Source organism: Ailuropoda melanoleuca, chromosome 11, assembly GCF_002007445.2.
Source record: "Ailuropoda melanoleuca isolate Jingjing chromosome 11, ASM200744v2, whole genome shotgun sequence".
Taxonomy (NCBI): domain Eukaryota; kingdom Metazoa; phylum Chordata; class Mammalia; order Carnivora; family Ursidae; genus Ailuropoda; species Ailuropoda melanoleuca.
The window spans coordinates 101,226,110-101,244,853 of record NC_048228.1 but is presented as its reverse complement, the minus strand read 5'-3'; the positions used below and the strand labels follow the sequence as shown (position 1 = coordinate 101,244,853).

General features: G+C 54.8%; 1 protein-coding gene and 1 long non-coding RNA gene across 2 annotated transcripts in view; both read right to left on the bottom strand.

The window, feature by feature from the left end:
* LOC117804466 overlaps positions 1-4,841 on the bottom strand; it is a 33,456-nt gene extending 28,615 nt beyond the window's left edge. Inside the window, exon 1 of the long non-coding RNA XR_004628937.1 lies at positions 4,578-4,841. This is a non-coding gene — a long non-coding RNA (uncharacterized LOC117804466). The remainder of the gene's footprint in view (positions 1-4,577) is intronic.
* A 677-nt stretch (positions 4,842-5,518) lies between these two features.
* NKX3-2 (NK3 homeobox 2) lies at positions 5,519-13,589 on the bottom strand. Its single transcript, XM_034672114.1, has 2 exons — positions 12,489-13,589; positions 5,519-10,989 (listed from the first exon to the last, which is right to left on the bottom strand). The coding sequence occupies exons 1-2, from the start codon at positions 12,952-12,954 to the stop codon at positions 10,460-10,462; spliced, it is 996 nt and encodes a 331-aa protein (XP_034528005.1). The 5' UTR covers positions 12,955-13,589; the 3' UTR covers positions 5,519-10,459.
* Between the last annotated feature and the right edge of the window lie 5,155 nt (positions 13,590-18,744).

The window sequence follows — 18,744 nt, the reverse complement described above, 5'->3', positions numbered from 1 at the left end:
GTCAAATAAATAAATAAAATCTTTAAAAAAAAAAGTCTCTCTTTCCCTCTCCTTCTGCCCCTCCCCCATAAAAAATTAACATTCCAGTGACCTTCCTTGACCACCTCTCAAATGATACCCAGGCCTTGCCCTGCGCTCACCCACACTTACTTTGTTTTCCTTTTGGCACTTCTATCCCTGTCTCCCACTAGATGGTAAACGCCACTAGGGTGGGGCGTTTCTCCTCTGTGCCCCTCGCACAGAGTAGCAGCCTAACACATATTGCTGAACATTTGGACAAATGAATGAAAGAGGAAAGAGAGAATGTCAGACAACAGTTCCACACAAAGATTTTTCTCTTAAAAAAGAAAATCTCTGTTTATAATTCTCCTCCCAGCTCTTTTGAGGTCTCCCCTTGGCCCTACACCCCTGAAGGGTAAGACCCCAGTTCTCCTCCCTATGTATCCTGTGGCTGTCTTTCCAAGTGCGTTCTGCAGCTCCTTCTCCAGACTGAATCATAAAGCACGACACTAGCCTCCCACAGACACAAGGACCCTCATGTGAGGAGGGCCTTCCCTTAGGCAGCACTGCAGAGAACAAGTAGTGTAAATCAAATAAATAATACACATCTTATAAAATATTTTAAGAAACTTTTCTGCAAGTTACTGCAAGAAGAAATCAACTGGAGGGGTGCCTGGCTGGCTCAGTCCTACAGTATGATACTCTTGATCTCAGGGTTGTAGGTTCAAGCCCCACGTTGGGTGCAGAGATTACTTTAAAAAATAAAATCCTGGGGGATGTGTGTGGCTCAGTCGGTTAAGCATCTGCCTTCAGCTCAGATCATGATCCCGGAGTCCAGGGATCAAGCCCCAGACTGGAGTCCAGGCTCCCTGCTCAGTGGGGAGTCTGCTTCTCCCTCTGACCCTCCCCCTTCTCAGGCTCTCTCTCTCAAATAAATAAAATCTTTTAAAAAATAATTAAAATCTTTTTTAAAAAAAGGAATCAACTGGAAAGCAGCTGGTATACTTTTTTTTTTAAACCTTAAAAGTCTATATACTGAATTTATTTTAAAAGCACAACTGCAGTGGCAAAAAGTGCAGAGAACATGTGCAGCCAAGGTTTCCAATGCGGGCTAACTGTTCTCACTTGTCCATCCCTTACCATTTCCACAGATAAGTTTCTTTAAATGGGAAATGTCTTTGTTTAACATAGAGAAAAAAAATATTATCGATTAGGCTGTAAGCATTTCGTGGTGCTCACTGTTCCGGAAGCACTCCATTCTTAGACGACCCCATCTTTGTGGGGCTGGGGGTAATTTCCCACATTTTCGGAAAGCGACTTCATTTGGGTCTTCATCAACTGTCTAGTTCCAAATCCATGCTCTGTTCCCATGGGGTTTTTCAGGAGGAAGCTTTTAATGCCTTCCCTCCTGGAGAATAAAAAAGACCTCCTGCTTGAATTCCTGGGTTCAGCTTCTCCAGCAACAACAGCTTCTCCATCTTTGGGGCTACTCATAGAACCAGAACTACTTGCCAGTGAGATTCAACACAAATGGGCTGGAGTATCCATTCATGAAACATAAGACACTATACAGTAGGAATTTTTCATCTCAAAACACGTGAAGGGGTGCCCGGCTGTCTCGGATGGTTAAGTTTCTGCCTTTGGGCTCAGGTCATAATCTCCAGGTCCTGGGATCGAGTTCCGAGCCCCATAATCAGGCTCCCAGCTCAGCAGGAGTCTGCTTATTCCTCTCCCTCTGCCTCTCCCCATTCTTGTGCTCTGTATCTCTTTCAAATGAATAAAAAAAAATCTTAAAAAAAAAATAAAAACATGTGAGTGCCAGGCCCTGAGTTGGGAATCAAGACACCTTGAGCCCTTGGTCCAAAGCAGCTATCCCAACCAGCAGCACTGTGTTTAGGTGGTCATCATAAGCTCACATGGGGTGGGGGATGGGTAGGACCCGAGTTCACCTCAAGGCCTATAGTGAAGCAGTTGTGCCCAGGGCCACTGAGGCCCAGCCCCCTTAGCTCAGTCCCACCACCAGATCCACCACATATACCTCTCCAAGGTATCCCCATCCACCAAGCCTGGCTCGGCTCTCTGAGGCAGCTGATGCTCTCCACACCACAGCCACTGTCCAATTTCCAAATCGGACCATCCTCCCACCCCACCCCAACTCCCACCAGAAGCACAATGTTCATTCAGGACCACGGTTTTTACAGTCCTCAGCTGCTCGTGCATTGTGCACATTTTAATGGGATCAAGTATGAGATGATGAGATGATTTATCAAGTTTGTTCAAAGCTAAGGTGGCACCAGGAAGAATTTGAGCCTGAGGCCTGAGAGCTTGGCCCTGAGACATGAGGGGCTTTCCTGCTCAGCCCCCCAGGACTGGTGCCCAGTAGGCCAGGATAAGAAGACCTTGATGAGGTTTGAGAAAGCCCCCGCTGGCCCTCCAGCCCTCCAGCCCTCTGCTGGCGTCGAAACAGGGCCTGTGGATAAGCACTTCCAGCCTGAAGGGAGGGATGTGGTGGGGGCAGACAAGGACAAAGCTGAAGGATTCTGATCCTCATTCATGAGTCCTTCAAGTATGTATTCAATATCAAAGAGCAACAGGCTCCGTGCTGGGTGCTTAGGGCCACCATGGGGGCAAGCCCTCCGGGCCTGTCTTCCCAAAGGTTGCAAGGCCAGGTCAGACCACGCCAGACAGGGCATTGAACCCAATACTACTTATCACTGCAGCAAGTAGGTGGGACAGCCTCAGGAGGGACCTTTAACTGAAACTTGTCAGGAGGGTTGACACAGGGAAGGCCTGAGACCTGTAAGTTGAGACTTGAAGGGACATGGGAACTTGGGCAGGCTAGGTCTTCCCATTAGCCCAGTTTTCCTCTCACCTGCCCTGTGCCCTCCGTCTGTCTACTCTACGTCACCACCTTACGTGTGTGTGTGTGTGTGTGTGTGTGTGTGTGTAGCTTCCTTGCCCACAGTTGGGGGTGGGGGGCAAGGGCGAATGGCTCAAGTGCCCCCAGAGGGGCAGCATCCCGGGCCTCCTCTGGGAGGGATACCCAGAAGTCAGTCTTCCTAGTGACACTCCTGCTCCAGGTCTAGGCCGCCCCGCGGCCGCAGGAAAACCTCAAACACCTGTGTGAGAGCGAGCGGAGATTTTACTATTCAGTTTCTCAGTCCTCGGGGAGGAGTGTCAATTTCACCGACGACCATTGCAAAAACACGGGCAAAAACGTGGTACAGCGGGACAAAACCCCAGACCGGCGGTTCCTCGAAGCCGTGGGGACATTTCTGTGCCACAATGGGTCACTGGAGCTCTTTGGCGACCTCTGACCCTAGGTAGCCCCGCATCCTTCGACGGCCGCGGAATCTCGGGCTGTGCGCAGCAAAGCATGGAGCAGTGGGGGACACCGAGGTCCTGAGAGAACATTGTGGGCACCGCCGGGCAGCCCCAGCCGGGTCAGGGCCCCCCCCCGCTCTGAGGACATCAGCACCCTCGCGGCAGCGTGCTTGTCCTTGCGTAAAAACCCCGGCCGCAGAGCTCCACAGCTCCACGGAGGGAGGCCTTGGCGCGCACAAGGANGCAAAGCATGGAGCAGTGGGGGACACCGAGGTCCTGAGAGAACATTGTGGGCACCGCCGGGCAGCCCCAGCCCGGTCAGGGCCCCCCCGCGCTGAGGACATCAGCACCCGCGCGGCAGCGTGCTTGTCCTTGCGTAAAAACCCTGGCCGCAGAGCTCCACAGCTCCACGGAGGGAGGCCTTGGCGCGCACAAGGGGAGCCATTCAAAAATGTTAATAAGCTTATTAAAATAATCGGCTTTACTGGCTCTTGTTTTACAGCATGCTGCCCACCCTTGGTGGACCATGGGAGAGAAAGCGCTAGTGGTATTAATTTTTTTTTTCCTTAGCGCGTTTTCCGTCCAAGGACAGGGGACTCTCTGGGGCTCAGTGAGGAATAGCCTCAGGTCTCCCCTCTCCGGAGCGCGGTGGGTGGGGAGTAGTCTAAGCCGAGGACCACAGCTGCCCACCCAGGCTCGGGAAGTGGACAGAGGAGGCCCAGAGAGAATAGCCTTGGAGAGACGTACGGTGCGGAAAATGGGGGACCCAGCTCCTTTAAAAAAAAAATAAAGCAAAACAATCCTCCCTCCAAAATCTGCTCAAGAAAGGCACGGCTCATTTAAAAGAGAAAGGCTTTGGGGAGCCTGGGCGGCTTAGGTCGTGATCTCAGGGTCCTGGAATCGAGACCCGCATCAGGTTCCCTGCTCTGCGGGGAGTCTGCGTCTCTCTCTTCCTTTGCCGCCCCCCCCCCCCGTTCTTGATAGACTGTCCTTTACCTTCACTCCAAACCAGGGGTCCAAACATTACTCCAAACATTACTCAGATTTAAGAAGCATCTCACACTTTTTTTTTTAAATACAGATGCAGAGAAGTTAATTGCGTAGGATTCATCAGGTCAGCGGCGGAGCTGCCTCCGGCCTGTAGACTCAGGCCCCAGGTAGAATCACTTAATGCATCTAGGAGGCCTGGCCACTGAGCCGGATTTGACCACTTCCCGCCCTCGGACGTGCTGGCTGCAGGGAGAAGCTCTCACCTGGATCTCCCAGAATTCCAGGGCGGCACCGCACGCCCAAGTCTCAGGAGCGCTGGTGAGCCGGGTGGCCTGAGTGTGACGACCAGAAGGGGGCCAGGCCGGGGAGGCGAAGGACTCACCGAGAAGCCTCCAGAAGCTCCCAGAAGTCCCTCTCACGCCAGAAGCTCTTGTTGCAATTGCAGAAATAGTAAGGCGTGATGCAGGCACTCGCTGAAGACCGTGAGGCCTAGACAGACACCATGCGCTCTCCGCTCGGCGGGCGCACTAACCGCTGGGCTGCGGGGCCTCGCCCGGCCTGTGGGCGGGGCACTCAGGGGCAAAACGCGGGTGCTTATGGGAGGCAGAGTGGAGTGACCGGTTGGGGAGGGTAGGAGGCAGCTTGTCACGCACACTCCTGGCCGCGCGGGGATCCCCGAAAGGATGAGCCCAGGAGCGACCTCACTCTGCCAGAGGCTCCAAGCAAAGTGATGCCTCCGCTCCCGGAGCTACTGCGCATTCCCTTTGAACCTGACTTTCCAACAGGAACCCATAAGTGCTATTCGCTTGTGCTGCGGATTCCGGGTCTGCTTCGGATCGGCCAGAAGCCAGGCGCCTGTCTTTCCCTGTCCGCCTCAAAGCAAAAAGTAACAGTAATAGCAGCGCTCCGGGCGGGGTGCGGGGCGGCAGAGCCGCCTGCCAGTTCTCCCGTCCGCGAATTGCCCCAAATTTGGACGTTTGACCTTTCCCTCATAGGTGGCATAGCCTCATATACACCCAACAGGTTTGAAAGAAGCTCATCCTTCAACTTAACCTGGACTCCATACCGGACCACCCCTGCTTGCAAGGCCCTGGGAATCACTCTTATAAATGTTTTAATGATTTGAGCAACCCAGTTTACGTTGAATAACTTCTATGTGTAACTACAGAAAAAAATTAATTTATTACACGATGTAACCATTTACAATATAACACATTTTTTTGCAACCTGTTTTGGCATTTCTTCATTTAAAAAAAAACCATATTTATCTGGAGTCTTGAAAACTGGTTGAGGCCAGGAGTCTCTACCCTTGTAAGGGACCCCTCGCTGAGCACACCTCAGGTCAAACGGAAACTCCTGAAGGGTGCAGGAGCTCAAGGAAGATTGCTTCAGATCAGCCTCCAAAGCATTGCCTAGTTCTTCTCCACCATCGTCATGCAACAGTAGTAGTAAGTCTATACCAGCTGTATAGTGCTTAATGGTTTTCAAAACACACCCACCCTTAGTAATCCAACCACCCCAAAGCCAAACTTGGAGATGCTAGTTCATCCATCCACACTGCCGGCCCCAAATACAAAGCGACCCTGAAAGGCCTCCCTATGGCCTGTGACTTCGGGCACAGTTTCCCCATCTGTAAAACGGAGGCCATGTCCACGCGGCTGAGGCGGCGTCAGGTAAACGCTGCGGAGCAGGATGCCGAAGCCCTTTTTCACACGTGACGTCCCAGACAACCCAACGTAGTTATAGATACTTGTCGTCGTTGTTGTTGTTACGTCTTGTTTGGCTGCTCGTCAGGGCCGCCCTGGAATTAGGCGCCCCTGCTCCTGCTCCCTTCCAGATCCGGGGCGCGGCCTTCCCTCGCGGCCAGGGCTGGTGCGGTAGCCACGCGCCAGTAGCGTGTGTGACTACCCGCCGCCAGCGCTTTCCGACTTACAAAGCGCTTTCAAGCATTTGCTGTTTCCTGCAGTCCCCACGCAGCTCGGTGCGGTCCCCAGTTAAGTTTGTTAGTGGGGTGAGGCTGGTGGCCCGCAAGTCAAGCCCTGCAGCGCCTGGGCAGCGGGGCCCCGGCGCGGGTCTGCCTCGCTTCCCTCCTCGCCCTTTGCGGACCAGGAGCTCCTCCGCCAGGATTCAGGTTTCGGGGAGATGTCTAAATTTCTCCGCTGCTCAGGCTCCGGCGGCGGCGGCGGCGGCGGCAGCTTTCCCCCGAGGCAGGAGCCTTTTCCGACAGCCTAGTTGAATTCCGTGGGCTCGCGCGAGGCCGGATTCTACCTTCTCCTGGCAAACACGGATGAAACATGGATGGGGTGACCGCCTAACCAGGACAGAGCTCCGGCAGCCGGCTGAGGAGTTAGAGTCACACAATCCCCGCCCGGGGGATGTCTGCAGGCCTTGGAGGAGGTCTTGCTTCTGTGGGATGCTCTGTATGGTGCTTCCAGGCTTGCCAGTTTCCGGGTCTGCAAAAGTTCCCCGTTCCCGGGAAGCCCCCAGACACCGCCCCTCTAGGGGCCCAGCCCCTCGGGGAGCGGGGATCCGGACCAGGCTCTGAGAGGCAAGGGGACATCATGTTTGAGCCTTCCTCGGACCTTCTTGAAGGAAGTCAGAATCGCTGGCCACCCCTCCCCTTGGCTAGTGCCGAGGAGTAGCGAGTGCACGGGGATTCTCTATGGCCTGGAAGACAACTATTTCCTGAAATGGAACCCATTCCCAAACTCCCAGGGCTTGACCCAGCTCCCGAGGTACTCCTTTGGGTCCGTGAGCCCTTCCACCCTAGTCCTGTGGAGTTAGATGCAGCTTGGGAGAGTCAAGGCCAACAGGCCAAGGTTTTGAGTCTCTCTCTCTCTCTCTCTCTCTCACACACACACACACACACTCGCAACATTTGATAGCCGATCGAATTCAAATTTGCTGCCCAGAGCAAGATTCGTGGGCTGAACCTGAATCCTTGGGACTGATTACAGTGCAGGCCACAGCATGTCCCCTTCCCAGCTATTCCTCCCTGCGTGGTTTATCCATCTAAGTGTGCAAGGCCAGCTCTGAGATTCGCTAAGAGCCCAAAAGGACTGAGAAAGATGAATAGGTCCAAAGGGTCAGCTGGCAGCTACTCTGGGAAGTCAGGCCCCAAGGAAGCCGACAAGGAGCACTGTGCCCCAGGGGTGCCGAGAGCGGGTAGAGGAAGGTCAGGAAGCAAGGCGGGCAAAGAGCCGGACTATTTCTCATCTTTTTAAAAAAAGAGGCAGGGGTGGGAGTGGAGAAGGAAGAGGAAATTCAGAAAGTAGTACGGCAGATTTCCAACAGGAGCCATGTCTACGGCTGGGTAAAGATACCCAGCTCAGGTCTCCAAATGCCGGGGGGAAATCTCCTGAAGCCGGGCTGGCCCTGCAGGCTGACTCCGACTCCACGAATTAGATCTCAAGGCGCTGATGCAGTGCCAGCCACGGGGCAGCTCGGAGTGAAACTGCAACAATCTGGGGCAAACTGAATTCGTTTGAGTCATTTTTCCCGGGCGTCTGGAGCCAGCCCAGCATAACTGGCCCAGGCAGGGAGCAGAGAGGGGGTGAGAAAGGGAAGGGGCACTGACCAGCCTACTCGAAAGAATCCTAGTTCCTTCAACTCCAAATCCGCAAGGATGGAGGACAAACTTACCTTTTAGGCCACAGTCACAACCACATGCCAGTTCAGAAGGGGAAAAAAAAAAATCAAGCCCCTTCCCCCAAAACCACTCAGTAGTGGCGATTTCTGCAGAGAAGAAGGGAGGGAATTCTAGCATTATTGGAAATGTTCTAACTTTCTACAAGGAAAATGCATTCATGATTAAGAAGTTTAAATGGAATTTTTTAACCATGCTAAAAAGAAACAAAATGCTTGCAAGAACCATTTAGAAGGTGGTTGGACTTGGGGGCAAGGGTGTGCATACCCCGCGGGCCTTTGCCTTTCCGGCGTGCTGTGCTGTTTTCACAAGCAGGGATCGTTCTTGAAAAGTGCTCTGTTTTGACTCTCCGCCCCGCCGAGCTGAGGGGCCGCAGACCCCTGGCCACGGACTTTGGGATACAAAGGCCCCGGGGTCCTGAAGCTGGAAAAAGTTTTCGGGCCAGGGAGAAAGGCGGGTAGACCTTTCTGGTCGGGATAAAATTGAAAGTAGCTGGGGCTTGGGTTTGGCATCTCCGGCTCCGGCCGGCGGACCCAAGGCCTTGAAGCCTGCGATGTGGCGTTAACTCTTCCTTGCTCCTCCCGGACCCAGCGGGAGGAGACTGAAGCGGTAAGCATTTTGCTCCGGCCAATCCGTGACAGCCTGGGGAGTGTGGAATGGGGGTGGGTTGTGTTCATCTGTAAAATGTAAATAATAAATAACCCTAGCCCTACTCATCCTCTACTTTCCCCTTAGGCTTCCGTGTGGATCAAATGAGGCCATGTCACAGTAAGTGGAATGGCTCTGGAATAACGTAGAGGGCCGTTTGCACCCTGCCGGGGTCAAAGCTCAGTTGACCCTCCCCCAGAGACCTCTTATTATAGGCTTGCTTATTATAGCCTTCAGAATTTCAGCGAGTTTTTGCTAGCCTATTCTCCAAACGAAATGAAGACCGGGTCACTTACAGAAATGCTGGGAAAATCAAAAGCAGAGAGGACTTGGACAGGTGGAGGAGTCAACAGGTTAGGTAGGGGTTGAAACTGGCTGTGGGTTCAGCTGTGGATGCTTTCCAGACTCTGCAACCAATCCCACAAGGAAAAAAAAGGAAAGAAAGAAAGGGAATCCTGGGCATTTGCTCCTGATTCAGTGGGATTCGGCTGTGACTTTTGCCAAGTCCCCTACATCGCAATTCCCTGAGCTCCGCAGGTTTAAACACTTTCTGCCGGGTGGGCAGCAGGGCTGGTCCCTAGCGGGAGGAGGGATCCTTGGTCCAGGACTGAAGAGTGGTTGGGAAAATAAGCCCCAGACATTTTTACGGCACTGGATTCCCCAAAGCCAGACGGAGAGAGGCTCAGAGAAAACACGGCGTCCAGAAGGGCATGTTAAACTAAAAGTTTATAAATTAAAGGAAAAAGAAAGATAAAGCGAACAGAGCTTCCAAACGTCACAAATCTTTTTAAAGTTAATATTCTAGTTGAGTGCACAGTGCCCTTAAGGAGGCAAAAAGCGAGGAGGTTGACAGGACCATCTGTCGCAGGGGTAGGGGCAGGGATGGGAGAATCCTGGGACAGAACGCAGGAGTTGGGGAGGATGGTCAGTAGAGACAGAGGGCCCGGCGTCGGAACTGGGGGGACGCCAGGGAAAGGCTGGTCAGGGATATTCACATTGAATACAAAAATAACCGTTATTTGAATACAAACAACCAAAAAGTGCTACAAGTTTTAACCTCCTTTAAAAAAATAAAAAGAAATAAAAGAATGTTTCTGCCAAGGGCTGCTGGGTTTGCTCTTTCCCCGTTCGGGGTTCCCAGGAAGCTCCCCAGTTGGTGGCAGCCCTGGACTTCGGAAAGATTCGGGGGGCGTCTGCCCTGCCCTGTGCTCAGAGGCTCCCTTCTTTACATTCAGCACCCAACAGGGCGTCCCCACCCGAGCTCTGACACGGGGAGGGGTGGGGGCAGAGGACCCGAAAAGCAAACCTTTCACGGTTCAAATCAACCCCATCGCTCGGGGCTCCTTGGGGCTGTCAAGGTTCCACACCCCTTTGTTACAAATGCAATTTCCAAAAAAATAGATATGTAGATAAACATAGATTGGTAGCATGGATACCATGAACTATTGTGGCCTAGTGCACGAAGCTCCCAGCCAGCCTGAAATTCTGGTTATTCAGGCTATGTGGACCCAGGAGTTCTCTCCGCTCCTGGGAAACGCCGTCTCCTGGCAGATACACTCCAAATCCAACTTTGTTGTGATAATAAATAATGTCCAAGAGCTTCCAGGCAAGCAACGGGGGAGCAAGGCCCCTAGGCCGTAGGGTGCCTCCGTTCAATTTAGAAAAAGGCGCCCCCTCTGGACAGACTCAGTCACGCTGCCAGGGCGCGCTCGGAGTTTGAGCCTGGGCTGGATTTCATCCTCCACTTGCCCCCTCGGCGGGGCGCCCTCGTACAGAGCACAACCTGCACAGCCGTCCGCGGCCGTCCCGAGCTGGGGCGCGGGGAGCGTTTGCTGCTTGCCCCAGGCCGGCTCACTGGGTGCCCGCGGCGGCTGCACACGTGGAGAGCGCCCAGCCGGGAAGGCAGTAGTAAGGGTAATAGTAGGAGGGCTGCAGTGGCAGCAGCGAGGGCGGCCGCAGCACCTCGCCAGGCAAGTACTGTCTCTGGTCGTCGCGCACCAGCACTTTGACCGCCACCTTCTTGGCGGCGGGCGCTGAAGCCAGCAGGTCGGCGGCCATCTGCCGGCGTTTGGTCTTGTAGCGACGGTTCTGGAACCAGATCTTCACTTGCGTCTCGGTGAGCTTCAGAGACGCGGCCAGGTCGGCGCGTTCCGGCCCGGACAGGTAGCGCTGGTGGTTGAAGCGGCGCTCCAGCTCGAAGACCTGCGCGTGGGAGAAGGCGGCCCGCGAGCGTTTCTTGCGCGGCTTGGGCGCGGCGGGCTCCTCCTCCTCCTCCGCGCCGCCCGCCGGTCCACCGCCGCCGCCGCTTCGGCCGCACAGAGCCGGCACGCGTTCGCTTCCGGGGCCAACAGAGTCGTCTTCGGCCCTTGGACTGCGGTCGCCTGAGGACCCCAGAGGGAACAGAAACAACAGGCTGTCAGCGCCGCAGAGAAGCGAGGTCTGGCCTCAACTGCGGGGGGTGGGGGTGGGGTTCGGAAATACATTCTGATCCCAGCAGAGCGCTTGGGGAGGGTCTGTAAGCCACGGGTCCTGAAGGCCAGTCTCAGAACCCTGTTCCTCTAGCTTCTTGCATCTAGGCCTGGCTCGCGCAGGGAGGGGACTCAGCCGCTGTATCAGTGCTGCGTGGGTCAGATCCAGCTCCTGGCCCTCACTGGGCCCCAAGCTCCCCTCGGTAACCTGGCGGCACCGGGCCTGAGCATACTTACAACCTTCTCAGTTCTCAGCGCTGAGCCCTGGGGTTCTAGATCGCTCCCTCCCTGGGTTTACCCGCCTCCGGCACACTCACGCTCATACACACTCACAGTCGCAGCACACACGTGTCGACTGCACATAAGGGGAAAGTGGGGGGCCGAATCTTCGGACAGAAGTATTTGGAGTCTTAACCCACCCCCTCCCCGCCCCCAACCACCCCGAATTGTGTAAGGTCTGTGGCAATAGGCTGCTTCAAAGCCTTGCTGGGCTTCTCTCTCTCTCTCTCTCTCCAAGGAAATGAGAGCAGGGCTAGGGATCGAGGGTGAAGAGAGGAAGGTGCCCCTGCTTTGAGTCCTTGCACCCTAATCTGACGCCACCTCCCAGCCTCTTCCTGGATCTCCCCACAGCACCCTAGCAGAGAGGTGCAGAGCTCTGGCCTCTGGCGAATACTATTTACTTGGCGCCAGCGTGAGGCCTACAGCAGCGACCAGCCGACAGGGGGTGTGGGGGTCTTTCCTACCCAATGACCCGCCAGCTCTGGCAGAGGATGTTCCTCTCCCTGCTACTTGGCAGTGACACATATCAAGCCCCTCTGCCTTCAGCTGGGTCTTGGGTCCTCAGCCCATCCCAGCTCCCCTGACCCTGGGGTCTCGGAAAGCTAAATAAGCCCTCCCCCAAAGCCCAGGCTGGGCAGATGAGCGCCTAGGTACCACTTAGAGGTACCCCTCACTACCTGACCTCCAGCGGAGGGCCGGGCCTTGGGACCTGGAGCTGGGAGGGTTTCTGCTCTATGGGCCAGGGGCCAGGGCATTGGCTACCCGAGGTCTCTGGGCCCCTGGCTCTTCCCTGACGCTCATTTGGGGGATTTGGACACAGGGCAGAAGCACTAGCGATGGACTTAAAGCCAGGGTGCAGTGGTTTTCTCTTAGCCCAGTTTAAGGCACAATTGCCCCAGGACGTCTCAGCCTCACCCCAGGACGCAGGACTCTGAGGAGTTTCTGGGTTCTCTCTCCGGCTCAGTTCCCGAAGGATTAGAGCAGCCTGCACCAGCGCGAAGAGCTTCGGGTCCTGACCAGCCAGGGGACCCCAGGGCGCAGGGTACTAACAGCAGGCCCACCCCACTCGTCATGTTTGCCCTCCTTGCCCAACCCCTCAGCCCGGCCCCCTTCCCCGCAAAGCCTCGGCAGACCTGAGACGCTGGCCGACATCTCGCTGTCGCTCTGGCCTGCGGCTTCCTCCTCCAGGTCCTTGGCGGCGGGCAGCTCGCAGACCGGCTGGCCGAGGCCCAGCGTCCCCCCTGCACGGCCGGCCCCGCTGGCCCCCGGCGCGTCCGCACAGCGTCGCCCGCCCTCGTTCTCCTCGCTCAGCGCCGAGTCCGAGTCCCAACCAACCAGGCTCTCCGCGGTCCGCCCCGCAGCCGTTCTGGTCCCGGCAGGCGACGCCAGCAGAGAGTCCTCCGCGCCCCCCAGAGCGCCCGCGTCTGTCTCCCCGAAGAGTCGCCAGCAGCAGACAGCGGGCGCCTCAGCCACTGCCACCGCGGTACCCCCGGGTACCGGGCGCCCCTCTGGCCCGGGCAGTCCGCCGCGTTCCTCTTTCTTGTTCAGTATTGCCTGGATGGAGAAGGGCGTCAAGGTGTTGGCGCCGCGCACAGCCATCTGCGCCGTGGGCCAGGGCGGCCGGCCGGCCGGGCGGCTGGGGCGCGGGGCAGCTCCGAGCTGGACGGAGCGCGTGGGCCGCTGCAGCGCGAGTGAGCCGGACGCGCGAGGCCCCTGCAGCCCACTCCTGCGCGGCCCAGCAGCCCCCGCCCCCCTCTGGCCCGGGATCAGCGCCGACCCTCACCCCCACTTCCGAGGCCCACTCCTCCCAGAGACCCCCTCCCCCCAATCCAGAGCCAGACGCTCTCCTTTCGCAGCTCAGCTGGATTATCTCATCGCCTTGAGCCCTTAGGGGCGGGCCGGGGTCTGCCCCCTCGGAGGATGTTGGGGGCGGATCGGCGGGGCCCCCACCGCGGCTTCAGTTCCCTCCTGAGCGCCTCCGGGGCGCACGGCCGGAGTCACTTTTTCTTTGCGCCTCGGTCTCTTCCCTGGTTGCAGGATTTCGCTCCTGGTTCGTCCTTTCCCTCCCAGTTGGTCCGGCTCTTCCGGAGCCCACCCCCAGCGTCGGCGGCGACGACGGCGGCCTCTGGATTCCGAGAGGCGCGGGGCACCTTTTTACCCCCTGCTCTGGTTTTATCTGTTTCTTCTCTCTTTCCTTCCCCGGCGTTCCACCGTATCCCCCCCTCCCGCGCGGGTGTCATTCCTCACCGCTGAGTGACAGCTTCAGGCCACGCCCCTTCACTGGGTTGTCCAGGGCCCTCCCGGCCGCCTATTGGCTGGCTCCAGCTGGGCGACGTTGACTTTAACAGACAAAACTGGGCACGTTGCGCGGAGAAAGTCAGGGTCTGACTTAACCCCTTTCCTCCCAAGCCTGGTCCTCCAGGCATCCTCCAGCAAGCGGGAGGCTTACCCACCCACACACGGTGTCCGAGAAATCACGTTTCTTATCTCTGCAGCTGTATCCACCCCTTCTTGCACTTTTCTGGATCACGATATTTAATAGTCGAGTCGAAATCTGGACGTGGGAGTGTTCGGAGGGGGGAAATCCAAGATAACGCAGTTGGGTAAATCGCGCGCGCAGTTTTCTGTTTTCTAGGAAGGCTCAAAGATTAGAACGAAATGCTTCTTTTTTAACCTTCATAGTTTCGCGGCTTCCTCACTGCTAATTCTATTCACGGAAATAATCAATTAATTAGAATCACTAGAAATATTTTTTCCTTCACCTTATTGTATTTGATTCGATTTCTATGGAGGAATTAAAAAGAGAAAGATGGTACAGTTAGAGAACTAAAGGCAGGCGAGAAAAGAGAAGTCATCTTTGGGAGAGTTTCTGGAAATTGCGCGGTCATTTCCCTGGACGGTTAATCCTGAATTTAATTGGAGTTTGTTAAATTTTACACCAGGAAGGAAGGAAAAATATTTCAATTTGTTCTTTAAATATTCTGTTACTTGTGAGTGGAATAAGATTAGAAAAGGTATGTGTTTGTTTAAAGGGCTCTATGGGAATTACCTTAGTCATGTTCCTGAACTGACAGGGCATTAAATTCTCTTAAAAAAAATAAGTAATGGATTGTTTTATGTAATAGAAGGAACCAAGCTAAGAAACACAAATATTGTGGTATGAAAACGTTTGTTACTTATTTACGTTATTTATTTTTAAATAAAAAATTTGCTCAAGTAACATACTTTGCTGTCTTCCATAAATTTTACCAAAGGTTTAACCTAACACTAAAGCACTAAAGTTTAAAGAACTGTGATTTTTAGTTTAGTAAATGTGTTTTTGGTGTCACTAAAATACATAGCCTTTCCCCCTGTTGCTTTCTTTTTGGTGGTGCTTGTTGTGCACCGCAGTACGAAATACACACACTCTTCATGGTTTTCAGTGCAGTGTGTGGGGAGAGGGCTTTGCAGCATCTGTACTTTCCAGCATTTTAGCTACATGATGTCTTTTTGCCTCCCAAATACACTACAGTTTAGATCCTGTAATGTACTTGCGTTAGAAATTCACACTTGAAAGAGATCGTTGCCCTTTATAGCTCTTTAGGGTTACATCACTTTTGAGGGAAATGTATGGTGTCAGTATCCGGCATAAGAAAGAAACGGGACGCTCTTCAGGCCGGGAGGGAAACAGAACAGAATGCTCCTGAGGTTTCAAAAGAAAGCGTGTCCTTTCCTTCTCCCGCTGACCTTTATTTACTCTTTAAATTACCTCCCTCCCCCCACCACCCTGTTATTCTCTGGGGAGCGAGTCCAGGGGGAGATTGACGCAGGTCGCCCAGAAGATGAGAGATGGGCAGGTGTGAACTGTGTGTCCCAGACAGCTCTGCCTTTGTGGGGTGAGGGCTTGGTGTGGACGAATAATAGAGTTCCGCACACACAGGCAATGGAGATGTTCTGGGGGGTTGAACGACCTAGCACTAGAGTAAGTTTGGGGGCTATACAAAGACTTACTTGAAAATAGTAACTGCTATTTAGGTGCCCCCCAAAGAATATATTTTTAAAAAAGAAACCCAAGTCACAGTAGGATATGCCCTTTGCCACCGTCTTCGGCAGAGGTGGTCGAAGCATTCAAGATGCAGTTCCGTGGTTTGGAGTTGTCCGTTTTTTGTGCGTGCCCAGAGTGCGAGAGAGTGCGCGCATTCCGAGTCTTCAGCAGGCACAAGGTGAGAGAGACTCTGTCGTCTCTGGGCAACTGCAGCGCTTGCCGACCTGTAGGTCTGGTGAGTGGCTGCAGGCAGGGCCCGAAGGTGTGTAAGTACCCTGGTCTGGAACTACAACTAGAAGCTGCTAATACCGGGCTGGGTGGGGGTGGAAAGGCTTTGGGGGACGGTGAGCAGACGGGGTGGTAGGCAGAGATCGCCCCGGACACGCGCAGAGTCCAGGCCGGTGAGTTGGGGTGTGTGGCGAGGGCTCGGCAGTTCAGCGCGAGCCGGAGGGCCAGGGGTCGGCGGGGGAAGGGGCGCGTCCGCCCGGGCACTGCGGGGCCCCGCTAGCAGCCCACTGAGGGCCATCAGTCCCGGGCGTGGCCGCGAGCTCCTGGAAGCCCGCGGCTGCTTGACCGCGCCTGACCTCCCGTCGGCGCCGCGCTTCGGCCTGGGCCCGCCCCGGGAATCGGCGGAGCCGGGGAGCCCGGCAGCTGGCCAGCCTTCGAGGAGACGGCCGGGGAGTTCCGCGCCCGAGCCTTCCTCCCCGACCCCTCGTCCCGCTCTTTCCTAGTCTTCTCCCTCTCCTCCCTTTCTTCTCGCCTCCCACCCCTCTCTCCTTTCTCTTCCACAGTTTGGTTTCCTGCGCGCCCCTAGCTTGCCGCTCCCTCCCGCCCCAGGAACCGCCCGGGGCCGGAGCGCTGCGGGGCGGCGAAGTCCCAGGCGGCCGCGGGCGCAGGATAGGAGGCCGGTGGGAGAGACCAGGGGGCCGGGAGGGGGGAAACCCTGGCCCTCCGGCGCGCGCCGAAAGCTGCTGCGCACGCGCCCGCGCCCGCGCCCCTGCCTCCAGCCACCTGCGCCCTCGGCGGTCCTAGGTCTCGGAGCCCGGCGGGGTCGGGGGCGTGGGTAGTGGGAAACAGCTTTCTGTGCCGGGAGAGGCCCCAGGGAGTGAGAGGCCACTCCCGCAGCGGTTGTGCAGGGGGAGGCCACGCGGGACTTGGCCCTCAGACGCCGATGACCTTGACTGAAGTCACCTGCTTTCTCTAGGCCAAGGTTCCCAGTCGTTCAAAACGAGGGCTTGTATCCGGTGTCCTTCCAGGCGCTGCTGAACGGCGAGCACTGGCGTGCAGGCGGGAGGAGGGAGGCGGTGCAGGCTCGCGGGAGCCAGGTCTAGGTAGAGGCCGCGCCCGGGACTGACCGTCTGTCCCCATCCGCAGGCTCCTGAGGACACTCGAAGCAGCCGCAGCGCCCCAAACCTCCAGCTACATGCCACTTTCCCGCCAGCTGACACGGGCTCCTGGGTTGCTAAGTCATCCGTGTCCCGACCCCACCAGGGGTTTTCACGAACAGGGTCCAGGTATTTCAGACTGAGTAGAGAAGGGTTATTACGGGCCAAGGAGGTTTTGTATTTAAACAAATGTTGTTTACCAACAATGTGCCGGGAGCCACAGCCTATTGTTTTATTTAATCTACACAACCCTGGAGGTGTGGTTAGTAGAAAACATGATTATTCCCATTTTATAGATGAGTAAACTGAAACTCAAGGAGTTTAAATGACTTGACCATCAGTAAGTGGCTAAATCAGGATTTAAATCTGACTTTGTCTAATGCTAATCTAGTTGGGTTTTCTACTCTAGTCGGGTTTTTCTCAAACCTTCGCATTTATTCTTATTAAATATTTCCCAGTCTTCCTTACCCATTTCTGTGCTACTCATTCATCAGAAAAGGAGCTCAGAACTTAAGGAAATCGAAGAAAGGATCCAGGCAGACAAATATGACGATTTTTTCCGGTTCCGAGCATTTGAAAATAAAGGACTCTAAGGCCTGCAGATCTTATCTAAACATTGTTACATACAAAGAAAGAAACATCATTATTATTTTAATCAATAATCTAAACCGTGTGTAGAGGGAGACGGCCAGGTGATGCAAGTTAGTTGGGTTCAGAAATATGGGGACCTGAGTTTGCTTGAGGCTCTAAGATGCAGTGATACGACCTCACGGAAGACACTTTGGAGCTTTGTTTTCTTACCTGCAAAAAGCCCGGAGTGAAGATCGCCTCTCACGTTTGAAAAGAATTGTACGGACACCTGAACCCGCCTGGGTTCAGTGGAGGACGAGCGCCACCTAGCGGGCACCCCTGAGGGCTGTGTGGCGTTCCCATCTGGAGAAGAACCGTGATAAGCCCCTTAGGCAGAAAGAACATGTTGGTTTCACAAAAAGGAATGTTTTTGCTCCTGGCTCTATGTTTTCAAAGTCTCACGTTGTCAGTGATGCAATAGAGGAGGTGTTCCATTTAAAAAAACTCACACAGACACAGTCCGGACCCCCGCTGGAGACTCCCGGCTCTCAAGGCCAAGGGAAGATGGGAGCCCCCCAGAACATGTAGGGACAAGTTTTAGAATAGAAGTGGCTGCAGTGGGGAGAGCGCAGAGACCTCCTGACCTAATGGCTCCTCGATTCCTGTTTGCTGGCTTCGCATGCTGAGTGGCTCCACCAGGCTCCTGGTGGACGATGATTTAGGGCACACACTGTCTGTGTGTTTACTGGGGTCGTAGGAAGGTTTTTCTGTTTCTTCATGAAACTAATTTCTTCATGAGACTAATGGGGCATTTCCCCCGGAACATCAGGAAGTTCAGGCATTGCAGACAAACCCATCTTGTCCCTGAGGTTTTATTTTCTCATTTGGGCTGCCTTTCGGACAGTGGGTGGATGATGGTGCTAATTGAGGGGAGGGCCCATAAGTCCAAGGAGAGGGTTTGAGTAGATACAGAGGAAGATGTTATGTGCTGTTGCTTGTGCCCAGTTTGAGATGCTTATAAAATACAAGGGCAGTCTCCGGATTTTATCCTACTCCTGTCTCTAAGTAACTATCCTGGGGGCCCTCAAAGCCCTATGCCAGTTTCTCCTAGTAAAAATTTCCAACTTATTTCCCTTTCTCTAGTTTCTTCCCTTTATTCATTTCATATTCACCAAATATTTCCTGAACACTCACATTGTCTCAGGTGCTGTTCTAGGCTCTGGGGTTGAAGGTGCTGTGAGGCAGTGCTCCCCGCAGCCCAACATGCTAGTAGAGGGATACCACCCAGAAACCAATGTCCACTTAAAGCAGCGGAGCCAACATCCGATGGTGTTGGTGCTGGGAAGAGAAAGAAGCAGACCGACGTGGCAGAAGGTGGTTTGGGGCTGCTTTAAATGGAGTGAGATTTAC